The sequence below is a fragment of the Gracilinanus agilis genome, chromosome 3 (assembly GCF_016433145.1).
Source record: "Gracilinanus agilis isolate LMUSP501 chromosome 3, AgileGrace, whole genome shotgun sequence".
In the NCBI taxonomy this organism is placed as follows: domain Eukaryota; kingdom Metazoa; phylum Chordata; class Mammalia; order Didelphimorphia; family Didelphidae; genus Gracilinanus; species Gracilinanus agilis.
The window spans coordinates 45,287,617-45,303,934 of record NC_058132.1 but is presented as its reverse complement, the minus strand read 5'-3'; the positions used below and the strand labels follow the sequence as shown (position 1 = coordinate 45,303,934).

Here is a 16,318-nt window from a genome sequence, read left to right as displayed (position 1 = left end):
AAGGCTTGTTGAACTAGACTACTGAATCCAACTCAGTAATGACAAATTGCTACTAGTACACAGTGTCACTATTTATAAAAGAGCACATCTTATAAAATGACAAAAATAGTCCTCAAAAGTATAAAACACAATGTTCCCGAGGCTCTCAGGGAAGCCAATACTCTGATGCAGATATGACTGAAAATTATAGCAAACAGTTTGAAAGCAATATTGAAATATTTCAATAAGATCTGATCATATCTTTTAACCCATTTTTAACACTTTATCCAAAATTATCATAAAAAGAGAGGGGGGAATCTATCCATGTAAACAAATTCACAACAGCTTTGTTTATTTATTTAATAATAAAAATTGGAAAGAAATCAACTAGGAGAGTGACCAAATTGTGGTACAATGACAGAATATTACAAAAACATAAAAAATGATGCACATAAAATAATGAAAGCTCTCTATGAGGTGATATGTCACAACATCAGAAGAACTAGAATTGTTTATATACTGATGTATCTCTAGCAATCTATCAATGTAAGGGAGGGACAAAGGTGGCAGAATTCTGTGGGGGCCTGCAACAGGACAACAGAATGAAAAGCATTACCTCTTACTGTTTATTAAGTTATTTGGTTCTGTTTTGTCTAAGGTTAAGTATAAGATTTTGACCTTTGTTTATAAATTTGTTTTATTGAAAGTAAGTCTGTAACTTAACATTAAAAAAATTATACACATGTCAATAGAAAGAGCAAAAGACTTAGAAGCTAGAATATTAAGTTTTCAGGGCAGCTAGGTGGTTTAGTTGATTGAGAGCCAGGCCTAGAGATGGGAGGTCCTAGTTTCAAATTTGGCCTCAGACACTTCTTAGCTGTGGGACTCTGAGCAAGTCATTTAACCCCAGTTGCCTAGCCTTTACTGCTCTTCTGTTTTTGAACCAATACACACTATTGATTCTAAGACAGAGGGTAAGGGTTAAAAAAAAAGAATATTAAGTTTTCAAAAGTATATATATATATATGTATGTATATATATATATGATGTTTTATTTTTTTATTAAATTTTATTTTTTTAGAAACATCTTCCATGGTTACATGATTCATGTTTTTATTTTCCCCTTCACCCCCCTCCCCATAGCTGACATGCCTTTCCACTGGTTTTAACATGTGTCATCGATCAAGACCTATTTCCATATTATTGATAGTTGCAGTGGGGTGATCGTTTAAAGTCTACATCCCCAATCATGTCTGCATCAACCCATTTCCAAAGTATATATAAACTGCAGAAAAAGGTCCAATAGAACCCAGGCTGGCTACTTGCCTCATAGGTTTAATAATACACAGAAGAAATGTGGCCCAATGATATAAAATACCTCAAAGATAATGAAATAGAAGAGACTATCTGAATTGAACTAAATGCAGATTATTGTGGGACATAGATTTTTTCTGGTAAGTTTCAGGGAATTGTTCAAAAAATGATATTCTGGTGAAGACAGAAATATCGTATGTATATAAGCAACATGGAAAAGACTTTTTTTGAAAAATAGCTTTTCTTCAGAAGGCAAATTTAAATTATGTCTGGTAAAAACTATGGAAAGATCTTTGAGACTTCTTAAAAACATGAACAAATGTTGAAAGGCAATCACATCATAGTTCACCATTCAAAAGGCAAAGGGAAGACATAATGTTCTGAAGGAAGGGCCAAGAAAAGAAAGTGGTTTCCAGGACACTAACATGAAAGTATGAACAGTTAGTTGGGTTCTGTTATTTCTAAATTTATTCATTTCTAAAACTCTATTCCTTCCATAAGGTTTTCATACCTGAGTTTCTCCAAAGACCAGTAATGTGTTGCTCCATTTTTCAGATCCTGCACTTCCACAGCCACAACTGTACGAGGGAATGGTCTATCTTCCTGAGTTTTCTCCATCTCAGGAGGCAGCAGCTCAGGTGGCAAAGGGGAGTAGAGTGTGTCGGTGAGCAGAACAAACTGGAACTGCACCTGAATTGGGAGAAATTACCACTGAGAAATTAAGGACAGTACTGGACTTTATTTATTGTTTTCTAAATGTTATATGAAAGGATATTCAAGAGGCAAGGCAATTAACAGTTGCCTAATATGGGAAAAGACTGAAGCCCTATAATAAGTACTGAAATCAACACCAAGTGATTAGAAAAGAAAATTTACTGCTCTCAGTCTTTCCAATTTAGAGATTAATCACTGGGAATAACACAAGTTTTCCTACATAAGCTTGCTTTCTTTTTTGTAGGACCAAATTTGGAAACCTTAACTTGGAACCTAGTATACAGTTTTCCCTAAACTCAGACCAAATATGAGAATGAACAGCAGTACTAACAAAATGTATCATGTTATCTTTGGTAGAAAAAAGACTTGTAGAAGAACAAGTCAAGCCATTGCTTTTAGATAAATACTGATGTAATTGTTATTCATAAGGTTTAGAGCAGTGATTCCCAAAGTGGGCGCTACCGCCTCCTGGTGGGTGCTGCAGTGATCCAGGAGAGCAGTGATGGCCACAGGTGCATTTATCTTATTGTTCTTAAAATAAAAAAAAAATTAATTTCCAGGGGGCTAAGTAATATTTTTTCTGGAAAGTGGGTGGTAGGCCAAAAAAGTTTGGGAACCACTGGTTTAGAGAGAAGGAAAAGTAGTAGGAAAGGGGTCACAGGGTTTAGTAGTGAATGAATAATGTAGAAGTGTGTATACACACACATTTGTAATAAAAGAGAGATCTAGAAGGTAAATAGACTTAGAGAAAAGATGTTTCTTTAGTGCCAGTCATGTCAGTTTTCTCAACTGCAATGTGAAGAAGTTTGTCTAGATGACTTAAGGTCCTTTCTAGATTGAAAATTATTTATTAAACTTAAGCATTTGTGCATTTTTTGCATTAAGCAGGTGAACATCAAGAGAGAATTTAAAATCTACTCATGTGTTATAGATTGAAAGAAGGCTTCTGGGATTCAGAAAACATTGTTGAGTGACACTTTCATATCCCATACCTTCTTCTTCAACTCAACACTGATAGCATTGGCTTCCTTCAGGTAAACTGCATTTCCCCAGAGCAGATCTCTTAATGAGGTAAACTGGTGAAATTTCCATTTCCGGAATGCCCACTGTGCCAGCTCAAATTCATGTTGTGTCCAGGGGACTTGGAGGAAGGAGGCAGACAGGGAGAGAAGAAAACCCAACAAACAAATCAGAATCAGTAAGTTTAATGATGCTCAGAAATTGAAATAGTAAATTAACATATCTTTCCTCTTATCTAAAGCTGTTAGTAACATAAAATTCAGTGTGCTTTCTCATTACTCCTTATATTTATATTTACATTCTAAACATGCTAAGAATATTTTAACAGTCCAGTAAAGAATTTATTACCTAGATATGTTCCTTATACGTGGCTTTTAAACAGAATGATCTAACCTTCTTAATATGCCATGTGATAAGAAAAAGAGGGAGAAGTAAACAAAACTAAAGCCAAATCTTACTTAACTACTTACAAATATACACGAATATAAAATTTGCGGTTATTGTTCTGTGAACCACAACTGGTTTCAGTTGTATCCAACTCTTTATGATCCTATTTGGAGTTTTCTTGGCAAAGATGTTGGAGTGATTTGCCATTTCCTTCTCCAGCTCATTTTACAGATGAGGAAATGGAGGCAAACAGGGTCAAGTGACTTGCTCAGGGTCACACAGCTAATATGTGCTTGACACCAGATTAGAAATCCGGAAGACGAATCTTGACTCCCAGCCCAGTGCTTTATTCACTATGGCACTACCTGGCTAGAAGTAAAAAAAAATTTTTTTAAATCTATTTTCATTCCTTAAAACCCTGAGTTTCCTACACATCAGGAGATGAGAGAGAAATGCTAACAAAAGGCCATGGTGAGGAGAAGTTTCTGAAATTAAACTCCCAGAGAGACTTAAGGAAGTGTGCTGTTCATTGCCAGCTGTATTCTCTCTCCTGCTAGGAAATCCAGGCTGACCTTGGACAAGGGACTCTCAAAGTGGGAGGAGAAATCACAACAAGCAACTGTGGGTGATCTATCCAGACAGGCTGAGTCAGCAGCATATTTTCATGGAAGGCCCTGAGTCTGGAATTTACACACTTGAATTCAAGTCTTTACTCGGGCACTTGCTGCCAGTTTGCCACCCGTGGAAAGTCACTTAATCTCTCAACTTTGGTTTTCTCATTTGACACTATTTGTATTTTATGGGGCCACTGAGTGAAAAGTTCTTTTTAAATTGTGAAGCCATATATAAATCCGAATTGTTCCTTATCAGCAGACCCTACTTTCCAGGACAGGGATCTGTTATAAAATATTAAGAGTGAAATCTAGAAAGTCATTGTAATTGGTGACAAAAGTACATTTAGAATAAGGCAGATTCTAAAGTATAGTAAAGTACGGAGAATATGTGATGAAATTGAAGACACTTATTAGAATTTTGTGTAAAGAGCACTAACATGTTCCTACCTTCTTTCATGCCATGAGATCAATGAATGGTGCTAATTATGTATAAAGGGTGTGTTCAGGGATTCTAGAAAGCTGTGATTAATACCAATATCAACTAGAGGCTCTCTCGAAATGTCATTTACTTTCTTTTTTTTTTTTTTAAACCTTTAACTTTCGGTGTATTGTCTCATAGGTGGAAGAGTGGTAAGGGTGGGCATTGGGGGTCAAGTGACTTGCCCAGGGTCACACAGCTGGGAAGTGGCTGAGGCCAGATTTGAACCTAGGACCTCCTGTCTCTAGGCCTGACTCTCAATCCACTGAGCTACCCAGCTGCCCCCTGTCATTTACTTTCCAGGGAAGAAGATCCCATGAAATTACTACTTGGCTTAGTGATGTGGCAATCACAGACAGCGATGGCCATGGAGAACCCTGCACAAGCCATTAGTGAAGGGTGCATGGCACGTGAGAGGCAGCGTGGCCAAGTGGGTAAGGTAAGGCACTGACCTCCAGCGGGCACTACTGGGGAAGCCCCCTTGCCTCTCTCGACGCCAGCTACCTCATCCATAATTAGGGGACCTTTGGTAATAACCAATGAAAAATGAACTGGGCAAGAGTTATACTCCAGAGAGGTTTTAGTCACAAGAACTCACCTTCTTCTTCCTCCTCCTCCTCCTCAGTGGTTTCGGCAGTAAGCGAGCGAGTCTCAACCTGCTTCTGCAGGGCCTGCAATTTACTTTCATAATCCTGAAGAGAAAGAAAGGAGATACCATGTAGGAGAGAGAGAGAGAGAATGAAGGGATGGGGAGGAAAAAGAAAATGAGAATAGGAACAGAGAAAAAGAGTAGTTGAAAGACATGCAGAGGGGACAAAGACAAAGAGAAAAGTGACAGAGTCAGACAGACAAGACGGAATGAAAGCAAAGGGCAGAGAAAAAAGCTTAAAAAGCTGTAGGAAAAAACAATACAGGGTATTCTCATGGTGTTAACTCCAAACAAATGTCAGATGGGCTCCTTCGTCTTCGTCAAGGATCTAAGGATTGTTTTTTTTTTTTAACCCCTTACCTTCCATCTTGGAGTCAATACTGGGTATTGGCTCCAAGGCATTAGAGTGGTAAGGGCTAGGCAATGGGGGTGAAGTGACTTGCCCAGGGTCACACAGCTGGGAAGTGTCTGAGGTCAGATTTGAACCTAGGACCTCCCGTCTCTAGGCCTGGCTCTCTATCCACTGAGCTACCCAGCTGCCCTCTAAGGATTGTTTTAAGATTGGAGAAATGGAAGTGGGGGACCTGGAGGGGAGGGGGTTAATAGGCTGGGAAGAGAGGAACAGTACTCTTAAAATATTAAAATGCTTTAAAACTGAGTAATATATTTTTCAAAGAATAAGGTCACACTGGGAAACTAGTATCAATCTTTATTTATTAATAAAAGAATTTTAATTTCATATTTCATCTAATAAGGAAAATAAAGGTTATAGCCATTATGGATTTTTATGTTTTAAGGACAGAATGATCACCTTTATGGCTTATATCTTGTCATCTATCTAGAATTTCACAGGAATACTGGAAGAACTGATAAAATAATGTAAAAATTCTTTTACTTATGAGAAAAGGACTATATAAATATATCAACAACAATGGAATAATAATAATAATAGCTAGCATTTACATAGCATCTGAAGGTTTGCAAAAAAATTTATAGTGTTTTCTCATTTTATCCTCACAACAAGGGGTGGGAGAATCAGTGCTATTATTATCCCCATTTTCCAGATGAGAAAATGGAGTCAGTCAGAGGCAAAGAGGCTCGGCCAGAATCAAACCGAGAGTGAATGTTTCAGGCTGGATTTGAACTCAAGTGTTCCTGATTCCAGGCCTGGGACTGTATCTACTGCACCACCTATCTGTCTCTTTACTCTAGAAAGCTAATATTAATAATAGCTGATATCAATAAGTGCGTTAGGCTTTATCAAGCACTAGCTATATGTTATCTAATCCTACATTTTAAAATCATCTGTTCTTCAAAATATTTTAAAGATATGAAAAGAAATTCCATTGTAAAGTATTCTGTTTGGTGAAATACAGTTAAGGGGCATTAAGGAATCCTAATTTTTTTTTTTACATTTTTTTTTAAACCCTTAACTTCTGTGTATTGGCTCCTAGGTGGAAGAGTGGTAAGGGTGGGCAATGGGGGTCAAGTGACTTGCCCAGGGTCACACAGCTGGGAAGTGTCTGAGGCCGGATTTGAACCTAGGACCTCCCATCTCTAGGCCTGGCTCTCAGTCCACTGAGCTACCCAGTTGCCCCTCAGGAATCCTAATTTTTAAGGTAAAAATTCATTTTTTTAGGTGGAGGCAGAGTGAAAGAAAGAAATACAAACAAAGGCAGAGATAGCAACAGCAACAAAAAAGAAACCCTGTTCCACTGTCTAACTCAGAGTAAAGAACAGAATGGATCTAGAATGGATAGGAAACAGCATCCTGAAGTGTCTCTTATAATCACAAGGTATTCCCATTCAACCATGTAATACATAAAAAGTAAAAAAACTATTTGCATTACAATAGAAGAGTTAAACTATGTATGCAGAATGAGAAATGCTGTGCTTTTGAGTGCCCTCCTTTCTATGATTGAGAACAGACTGAAACAAATTCCCTCTTAGAAGGCATCTCTTTTCAGAATACTGAGAGAGTCTCAAAAAAGCCCCAACTCCAGTCACGAATCTAATAATATTTTGTAAAGGCAGCACAAGGAAGGCTAGATAAAAGAGACCCTCCCAAGAAATAAAAAGAGTAACAATAGCAGTCCAGAAGAACACAGGCCAGCGCTTTCCTGTTTTCTCGGTTTCATAGGTGTGGTCCATTATTTGAGACTCTTTTAAAGCCCAGAGAATTTCAGGGTGGGGAAGAAGGGAGCTGGCCTTTCAGAGTCCAAAACAGATGTTTAGCAGAACACCACTAAAAGCGCACGTAAACTCTTCTGTCTGGGGGTCCCCTTTATAAGGGTGTGCAGAAAAGGAAACACTTGAAAAAGAGGGGTGTGGAGCATATGCTATTAGACACAGGCGTCCTCTGAGCCTCACATTTTAAATTTGGTTAGTACAAGGGGCAGTGGCAGCTTTTCAAATGAAAACTTGTTTTGTCGTCATTTTAGAGGGGTGGGCTGGGGAACAGGGCGAAAGTGCAATCCAGGGGGAAGAGCAAGGGTCAGCCAGGAGACGTGGGTTTGGGTTTAGACCTGCCACCAATGAGCCATGTGATCTGGAGCAAGTTGGGGAAGAGTCTTTAAAGCTGAGTTCTATCTATAGCACTATATAAGGTGCTATGAGACATAAACTGTTTTATGAGATATGCTGGATCCTTTGAAGTTAGAGAAGGGAAACGGGATGGTTTCCTGCTCGTGTATGAATACAGAAAATATTTCAGGAGTAAATGTGGTGGCGTTGTAGTGCCAAGTGCCAGGTACTGTACTAAGCGCTTGACAGCTTTCTCATTTGACCTTCGCGACAACCCTTGAAAGGGCAGATGCTATTATTTTCCCCATTTGACAGACGGAGAAACTAAGGCGGAGGCGGGTAGGAGGACTTGCTCAGGGTCCTTCAGATGGGAACTGTCAGAGGCTGGCTTCAGACTGGGAGTTTTCTGACCCCAAATTTGGAGCTCTATCTTCTGGTCTACCTGCAGCCTGGGGCAGGCTTCAGTAAAATGTTCCAAGTAAGTTCTAGTTATTAGGGGCTGTGATTTCATCTGTGTAGAAAACTTCAGGGGGGGGGGGATTATCTCCATGACTCAACAGAACAGATGGAAAATCTTCCAGTCACCTTAGCAGAAAATCCCTAGGGAGTGGTTTGGCACCCACAAAGGTTAAGCATCTTGCTTAGGGTCACGACCCAGGAGGGATCAGTGGTTAGAGGTGACCCCTGCTATTTATGACTCATCCTTCTACTGTGCTGTCTCAGCCAACCTGTCAGTAGAACAGGGACTTCGCCTGGAACCAAATGAGGCTAAACTATGGAAGAAAAGTTGACTTTTATATAAAGCAGTTTGGTAGCTGACTTACAAACTTATTTTCTTAGTTGATAAATACCAGAAAAGCATACTCCCTTCCTAAAGGTTTATGTTGTAATGACACCCGCAAAAACCTTAGCACTCGGGAAGTATAAATCAATTAGTTAGAGCACTGGACCCCGTTCAGAAAGATCTGAATTTAAATCTATCAGACACTGACTAACTGTGTCATCCTGGATAAGCCATTTCATCCAGGCTTTCTTTTCCTCACCTGAAAAATGGGGATGATGATAACAGCATCTACCCTCCAGACTTGTGAGGATGAATTGAGATAATATCTGTAAAGCATTTGCAAATTTTAAAGCACTATAAAATGTATGCCATGTTCTTAGGGGCTGTCCCTTTCATGATAGATTTTTTTTTTTTTAAACCCTCACCTTCCATCTTGGAGTCAACACTGTGTATTGGCTCCAAGGCAGAAGAGTGGTAAGGGTGGGCAATGGGGGTCAAGTGATTTGCCCAGGGTCACATAGCTGGGAAGTGTCTGAGGCCAGATTTGAACCCAGGATCTCCTGACTCTAGGCCTGGCTCTCAATCCACTGAGCTACCCAGCTGCTCTTTCATGCTGGATTCTTAACCTGAGTCTGTGGATAGTTGGGGGGGGGCAGCAGTCTATGAACTTGAAAAAAAATTATATTTTTATTTTCATTAATAATGAGTAATGTAGGTCACAAACATTATTCTGGGAGGGGGTCCTTGGGCTTTCCCAGACTTTGCCAAGAGGGTTGATGACACACGAAAAAATTAAGAATCCCTCATCCAGAGTGAAAATAGACAACAATTATGTGAACAACCTCTGAATAGCCACTTTACAAAGGTCCAGCTCCCAAATTACCAGACTCCCACCTTCCAAGTAACTCTAATATTAGAGATGTTCAAACATTTAGGTTAACAGGTTCTTAATTCTCTTTGGGGAATTGACAAATAAAATCAGAAGGAAAACGATCTTGTGAAAAACAGGCAAACCAAAGAGCAGAGTAAGTTCTTTTTGACTACATTCCATTGAGCGGTAGTTATCTTACCATTTATCAAAGAAAAAATACTGCTTGTTGACTAGGAGTTGTTCCCAGCAATAGGTAGAACTGGATTGCCTAAGCATCTAGGTGAGCCTGGTTGTCTAATGGAGGGTAGGTAATTAATGAAATGTGAAATCATCTCTAAGCATTAGGGATGGGATGTGGAGGGGTTAAATTGGTCCACCCACTAGCTGGTATTGGTAATTAGCATTCATTTACAGCAACAGGTTGTAATCAACAGGTTAAAAAAGCTAAAAATGAAGCCAATTCCTATCAAAGCAGAAAATGATGCTTTTACTCACAAAAGATATGATTAAGAAAGTGACAGCATCATCATTTGGGCTCCAGGAAGAATGCTTCTTAACCATAATATTCTATAAAGAAGCTGCTTAGTCAATTTTTAATTGAGAATGCCTTTGAGGCAGAATTTTGTTACAAGGAAAACAAAAAGTCTAGGATCACTGATTTAGTGAATTAATTTTGCACTGGAATATCATATGAGATTCTATTTTTAATTCCAGATGAGAAAATGGAGTTTCACCTCAAGTCAGGTCACACATTATTTCACTCTTTCATCATCCCAAACTGGGGAGTAAGCACTCACTTCTAAGAGAATTTTAGAGCTTAATGAAGAACTTCTGGGTAATACAAGCTAGCTCTGCTTTTCTGGATAGGTAAACTCTTGTACTCCAAAGAGTCTTCAGATACCTTTAGGTTAAGAAACATAGAAACAAATGGAAAAGTCCACAGGATTTTTTTTTATTGGAAGAAAGATTCAACACTTTCTTTTACAGTAAAAGGGGAGAAAAAGTAACATGAATTTCATATCCTAAAATGATTAAAGACAAATCTCTAAAGCAAATTTTATTATTCATAGGGGATGACAACATTAAATACACATTACCAAAACTATTCATTATCGCAAGGCGCTCATTTTATCAGGCAAAGTTCCTAGTTTGCATTGCTCCTAAGAAGGCTTTTTCCTCAAGGGAGATGAGGACAGAAGAAATCTCCCTTGTCCCTGTCATGAATGTGATTAAGGCAACTGAAAACATGACCATTAAAAGAGCTCAACACTCTGCCACGGGGAGCTTGCATTGCATAGCTTCCTGTAGTTCAAGAGCCTATTGAAATAGGTCCATAAGTGTGACAATTTCAGCTTCACTGTCCTTATCTAAAATATGAACAGTATGGTCACTTCAAGCCACTTCAATGTAATGAACAAATTCCAATCCCTTTTCTTGTAAAATAAGAGCCTACATTGCTAAGGACAGGTAAGTAGTCAAAGCATTAAAGGAAAAGACACTTTGGTTTAAATTTAAATTTATAAAATGTTACTAATGCTTCTTTCTACCCTCATTCTACTCTCTTACTAATACATTTTGGTTTGTGAAGTTACAGTAGCTAGCAGGGCTTCCTAGGTTCCCCATCATTATCATACTATGCCAAGAGTTGCATTTTTGTCCAGTCAACAAAATAGTGACTAATGACCCTACCATAATTGTAAATAAAATTCTGATCATCATTCGCTATTCTTTCAATATGTAGGCTTAAGAAGACAAGCCACTCAAAAGATAAAACTGGATTAAACTGATGTCACATTTCAAAGTGTGAGATGAGTTAATAATTTCATCCAGAGATTCAATGGCGTTGGTTTATTTGTATTAGAATATTCACTAAGATAGCTATCTCCACTGAAATGAGCTCCTAGAAGATATAAATGCTAATAGCTTTGACCAAAGACTCTTGGCTTATTTTCTCCCTGAATTTTAAGCACTAAAGGGTCTGAAGATTTTTTTCTGATCAAGAGAGTAAATAAAAAATAACAGCAATGTGAGCACAACTATATGTTCAAATGTGGTTGACATGTATGAAATTCTTTGGAATACCATCATGTATACTCTATTCCATAACTGTACAAACAAAACTATTTTTTTCTCACTTTAGCAATGTCTTAAGTTACTTCCATTGTTTAGTGGGGAAAGGTAGCACAGACATAGGTTAAAAACTGCCACCAGCTACAAAAATCATATAACTAACTAATTGGAAGTGGAGAGCAAAAAAGGGCAATTTCTAAAGTTGAGGGTTGAGTGATCAATCAATGTTCAGATTCTAAAATGTGTGGGCTTTTTCACAGAAATGAAAGAGATAGAATATATGAAAGGACAGGCTGGCTTCCACTGCCTACGAAATGATAAGGGACAAAGAAGGCCTATGCCAAATGCACTGAAGTGACCTGAGGTAGTCTACCAAGTACATTCATGCAATGCAAGACAGGAGATTGTCATTTCCACTGAATGTATAACTGTGATTCTCATGTTCACTTAACGACAAAAAGTCTGAAGACTAGGATTGGGTTCAAACACTCAAGGTAAATGCGTCCCCGAAATATTCTGATTTTTATTTTTCAAAGTAAAAATCAAAGAGCTAATATGAAGCAAATGAATGTTTTAGCACATTAAGAAAGCATCTTCTCAGAAGCAAAGAAACAAACCCCATGATAGTAATGTGATTCAATAGAGCCTAAGCACACACGTACACACACACACAAAATACCCCCCCCAAAACCCCACACACAATTACAACCCTTAAGGCTTCCTTAAATGTTAACTGCTCTGTAATTTTCCCCATCATCTAAGATGGTTTAAGATTAAGTAGATGACTTAAATTGTATACTTTTGTAAATGCTGAACATGAACTTTACAAGCATCTCTGGTTCTTCACATTGTTTCATAGGTTAGAAGGCACAAAGTATTATGGGGAAGTCGGAAAAAAATCTCTCTTCCCATGAAAAATATCTTCATTTTCATCAGATTCTCCAAAAGATTGAAACAATCTGAAACCAAAATGCACTAAAAATGAGGTATTGATATGACCACAGATTTTTTACCATCTTTCTCTTCTAAGATTTGTAAAAGAATAAACTTGTAGGTTTTTTTTTTCAATTTCTAACTAAAAGAACACCTTCTGCACCAATACTTTCAAGTCCTAACCAACTTGGCCTTCATCATTCATCATCTGGTCTATGAGAGCAGTGCCATTCATTTCCTTGCCCTACCCCACCCCATCCCATCCCACCCCATCCCTTGTGACTAGCCAAACACTAGATTGTTTCTTGGCATTTTCGTTACTGTTGTTTGAAGTTGGAGCAAGAACACAAAGTCAAGGTTCATTACACATTGGGTTAAGATTCAAGCTGCAAACAGTATACAGACTCCCAATCACTGTGCCATCCGATACAAGTTTCAATGTTGTGGCAAATTTCATACAAGTAATGACATGAACAGAACTAAGGAAGGAGAAAAACAACCTTTTTTCATTCATTCTACAAATTGAGTCAGCTCTTCCCTGCAAACCATGGAAGAAAAAGAGTAGTTCTGTGGAAGAGGCAAAGCTCTATATACTTCCATGTCAGTCAAAATCAAGTTTTGGTTTATGGACAGTTAAATCCAATGTGGGGAAGGGGAATGGAAGTTGGAGAGCAATCTAAAGTTGTGACTAAGTAGTTAGTTGTATGCCATTTTTATGCATTTCTAAAAGTTAAGAAACTTAACATTTAACACTGGATAAATATTCCCCTTTTGACTATCAGCATAAACGTATAAGGCAGTTCTTTCTGGACAGCAAACTCTCATTTTAAGTTTTAAGAAGTAGCACTAGATCAAAACAGAAAAGTTCCTGTGATTAAATCCAGTATTCTGGCACACACAAAGGCACACGCACACAAACAACACTCTGAAAAATCAAGTAGCCTAAATATTCTTCCAAAATTCCAGAAAATGTCCCATCAATGGTACACAATCAAAAGGGATGTATTCAAATTCCAGTGTTTTATGTTTCGTATAAGATCAAGAACTAGTTCATCTCTGCTGGAATACAACATCAAAATCACAACAGGAATTCTACGTGGCCACAGAACACAAAGGTAGATGTATTTCAAGTGTTTTTTGATCAGAAGTCAACATTAGCATTCCCCTCTTTCTCCCAACAAAATTTCAAGCTTGTCCAAGGGAGTTACACGGTGGTTTCTCTGCCAGTCTTAAGATTAGGTGCAGAGAACTGTCTTCTCATTCGAGGTGGTGTCACAAACTGGTTATAGTGGTTGGGTCGGTCGGTCTGCTTCTGGTAGAAGCTGGGTATATTGCCTTCCACTTGGCCTCCAGTGTTGTAATTACAATAAGGCTGGCGGTGCTGATGAATATGACGCTTCTGCTGGAAAGTCTGTAGATCAGGGTTCTGGTGCCCATTGAAGGACTGTAATGACTCTGATGATGCAGACTGGGGGCGGACGTTTTTCTGTTGGCCATTATTGAGGGAGTTACTTCTCCAACGTAGCTGAGGAGGTGGCTGTTGCTGCTGATGATTAAGATGTTGCTTGCTAACTTGTATAGAATCTTGGTTTCGATTGCCTTGATGACCCCATGTGAACTGGGGGTCCTTAGACATTGCTCTACTAATTTTTTCTTGGCTCTCTTCACTTCCTTTTCTTTCCTCTTCCTCCTTTGGAATTTTTAACTCTATGACCTCATCTTCTGTTATAATGATATGTGTTCCTGGACTCCAAGAGTTTCTGTGTTTGGGGTTGCTCTTAAATGGGAATCGAGGCTTTCGGTTCTCTGGGGGGATAAATCTATGTGGTACATTCTGTCTGCGGAGCTGTTTAGTTATCTCCTGCTGTTGCAAGTTCTTAAAACGAATTTGTTCTTGCCTCATCCAGCGCAGACGTCCACGCCTAAAGGCTGGATCCCCATCCATCAACTGTGAAACACGTTCTTCTTTCCCAGGTTCCTCATTGTCAGATTTGTTAGTGACACCAGTACAACTTGGGTCTTTATTTTTATAATTTCCTAGAGATTTCTGTTCTTGTGAACCAATCAGTGGCAAAACCTTTTCCATTTTTAACATTTTATTTCTCAGTACTTTGATCTCTTCATCTTTCATGTTGTTTTGTTTTTTTACTTCTTGTAAAATATCTTCCAATTTATCTATGTGTACTTTGAGGTCATCTACATCAGTGACTCCTTTCCCATTGGCCATTACATCTTCAATTCGCTCATCTCCAACACCAACTGTGTCCCAGACATCTCTGGCCACTGCCCTCCAAGAATCTCGCTCATTGGGGTCTTTCTTCCCATACATGGCACACAGTTCTTTCATTTTAACAATGGCTAAAGCCTCAATCTCTTGCCGGCTATGTCTGAAATCATTGAGGGCAACCTCATAGCAGATTTCTTTTACAGCCTGAATCTTGAGGTCTGAGATGGTAACCCATTTGGAGTCTTTGCTGAGGCGTCTTCTTTGGGGGATCTGGTACATTTTGATTGGCTCTCGTTTCTTCCCACTGCTGGGGAGTCCACATTTTTTAACAATGGTTTGTAACTTGCTAGGAGGTAGTTTTTCTCTCAGGGAAGTAATCAGCCTCCAGCTCTCCTCACAGGACCTCTTGTCTGAATCGTCCCCGCTATCAGAATCTGCATCCTTTGGAAAAACAAAATCAAAAAATGGCCCCAAAATAACCAAAATTAAAATGGAAAAAGGAAAATCAAATTGAAGAAAAAAAATCAAGCAAAAAACCATAACCAAACATAAAAAATAAACTAAATGACATAAAAACTTTTCAGGGCTCAGTATTAAGTTACTAAAAAGCCACTGGCCCATAGCCTCATTTTCTTAAATGATGAAATCTCTACTTAAAAAATTCTCACAATTCCTGATAAAGTGAACGTTATAAATATTTCCCTCACTTTTTGGTCACCCCAAACTATAGGAATTGAAAAGATTACTCCAATATCTTTTTTAAAAAGCAAAAAGCTGAACCCCAGACATGCTTTAAAACCATGCAAACACTCCCCAACATTTGCCTTGGTTATTGCTGCTGCGTCTTCCACAGACTCTTTCCCCCATGAGCGAGCACAGGTGTCATACAGAGATGTGACGAGTAGCCAGATTAACATTGGTTAGTAATGCTGTAGTATGCTGAGGCATTTTTTTTTGGTTGTTGTTTAGAGTTGGCTTTACTAAAAAGAGAGGAGCCCTAGAAAAAAGTTAGAAGATCAGAAGGTAGAAACTAAGCAGTCAACAAGGATGGTGTTAAAAGTGCTCAGAATGCTCCTATACAGAATTCAGTGTGAGTTTATCCACCACAGAAGTTTACTACAAAATAAATAAAAGGAGAACTCCAAAACTATTTTCCCCAAGAACGTGGTTTTAGTTTGCAGCTTTCTCATGCCATTCATTATGTATGCATCTGACTTACATAGAGAGATAAAGTTTATTGTCCAAAGAACAAAGAGAAACAAATACAATTATGTTGATTTTTTTCTTTATATACTTAAGCCAAAAAATACTCTTTTCAGAAGGAAAAAAACCTTATAAAATACTAGTAAATGGCAGCTGATAATTAAAAATCCCCTAGCAGGTCAAATATGTTTCACTTAACTCTTCTTTTTACAATTTCTCCAACTAATTAAAAAAAAAAAGGATCCAGTTTTTATTCTTTATCCATGGAAATTTTAGGGTGGGAAGAAGTCATCAAAAGGTCTAACTTTTGCTTGACAACATGCTAACCACAAAAGATATGAATGTGCCATTTAAAAATAATAAAATTTTAAATTATTTGTCTATTTCTAAAATAATCTTTCCACCCAGTATTTTTTTTAAACCCTCACCTTCCATCTTGGAATCAATACTGTGTATTGGTTCCAAGGCAGAAGAATGGTAAGGGCTAGGCAATGAGAGTCAAGTGACTTGCACAGGGACACACAGCTGGGAACCACCCAGTGTTTTTTAAAA

The 16,318-nt window shown here is 38.3% G+C and overlaps 1 protein-coding gene across 1 annotated transcript in view; it reads right to left on the bottom strand.

Annotated features, from left to right (window-relative positions):
* The window catches only part of KIF1B (kinesin family member 1B), a 184,349-nt gene that overhangs the window by 62,615 nt on the left and 105,416 nt on the right, over nucleotides 1-16,318 (bottom strand). The window contains exons 23-25 of the mRNA XM_044667723.1: nucleotides 5,105-5,198; nucleotides 3,000-3,148; nucleotides 1,805-1,983 (exon numbers count right to left, since the gene is read on the bottom strand). Of these exons, the coding sequence (XP_044523658.1) occupies nucleotides 1,805-1,983; nucleotides 3,000-3,148; nucleotides 5,105-5,198 (422 nt within the window). The remainder of the gene's footprint in view (nucleotides 1-1,804; nucleotides 1,984-2,999; nucleotides 3,149-5,104; nucleotides 5,199-16,318) is intronic.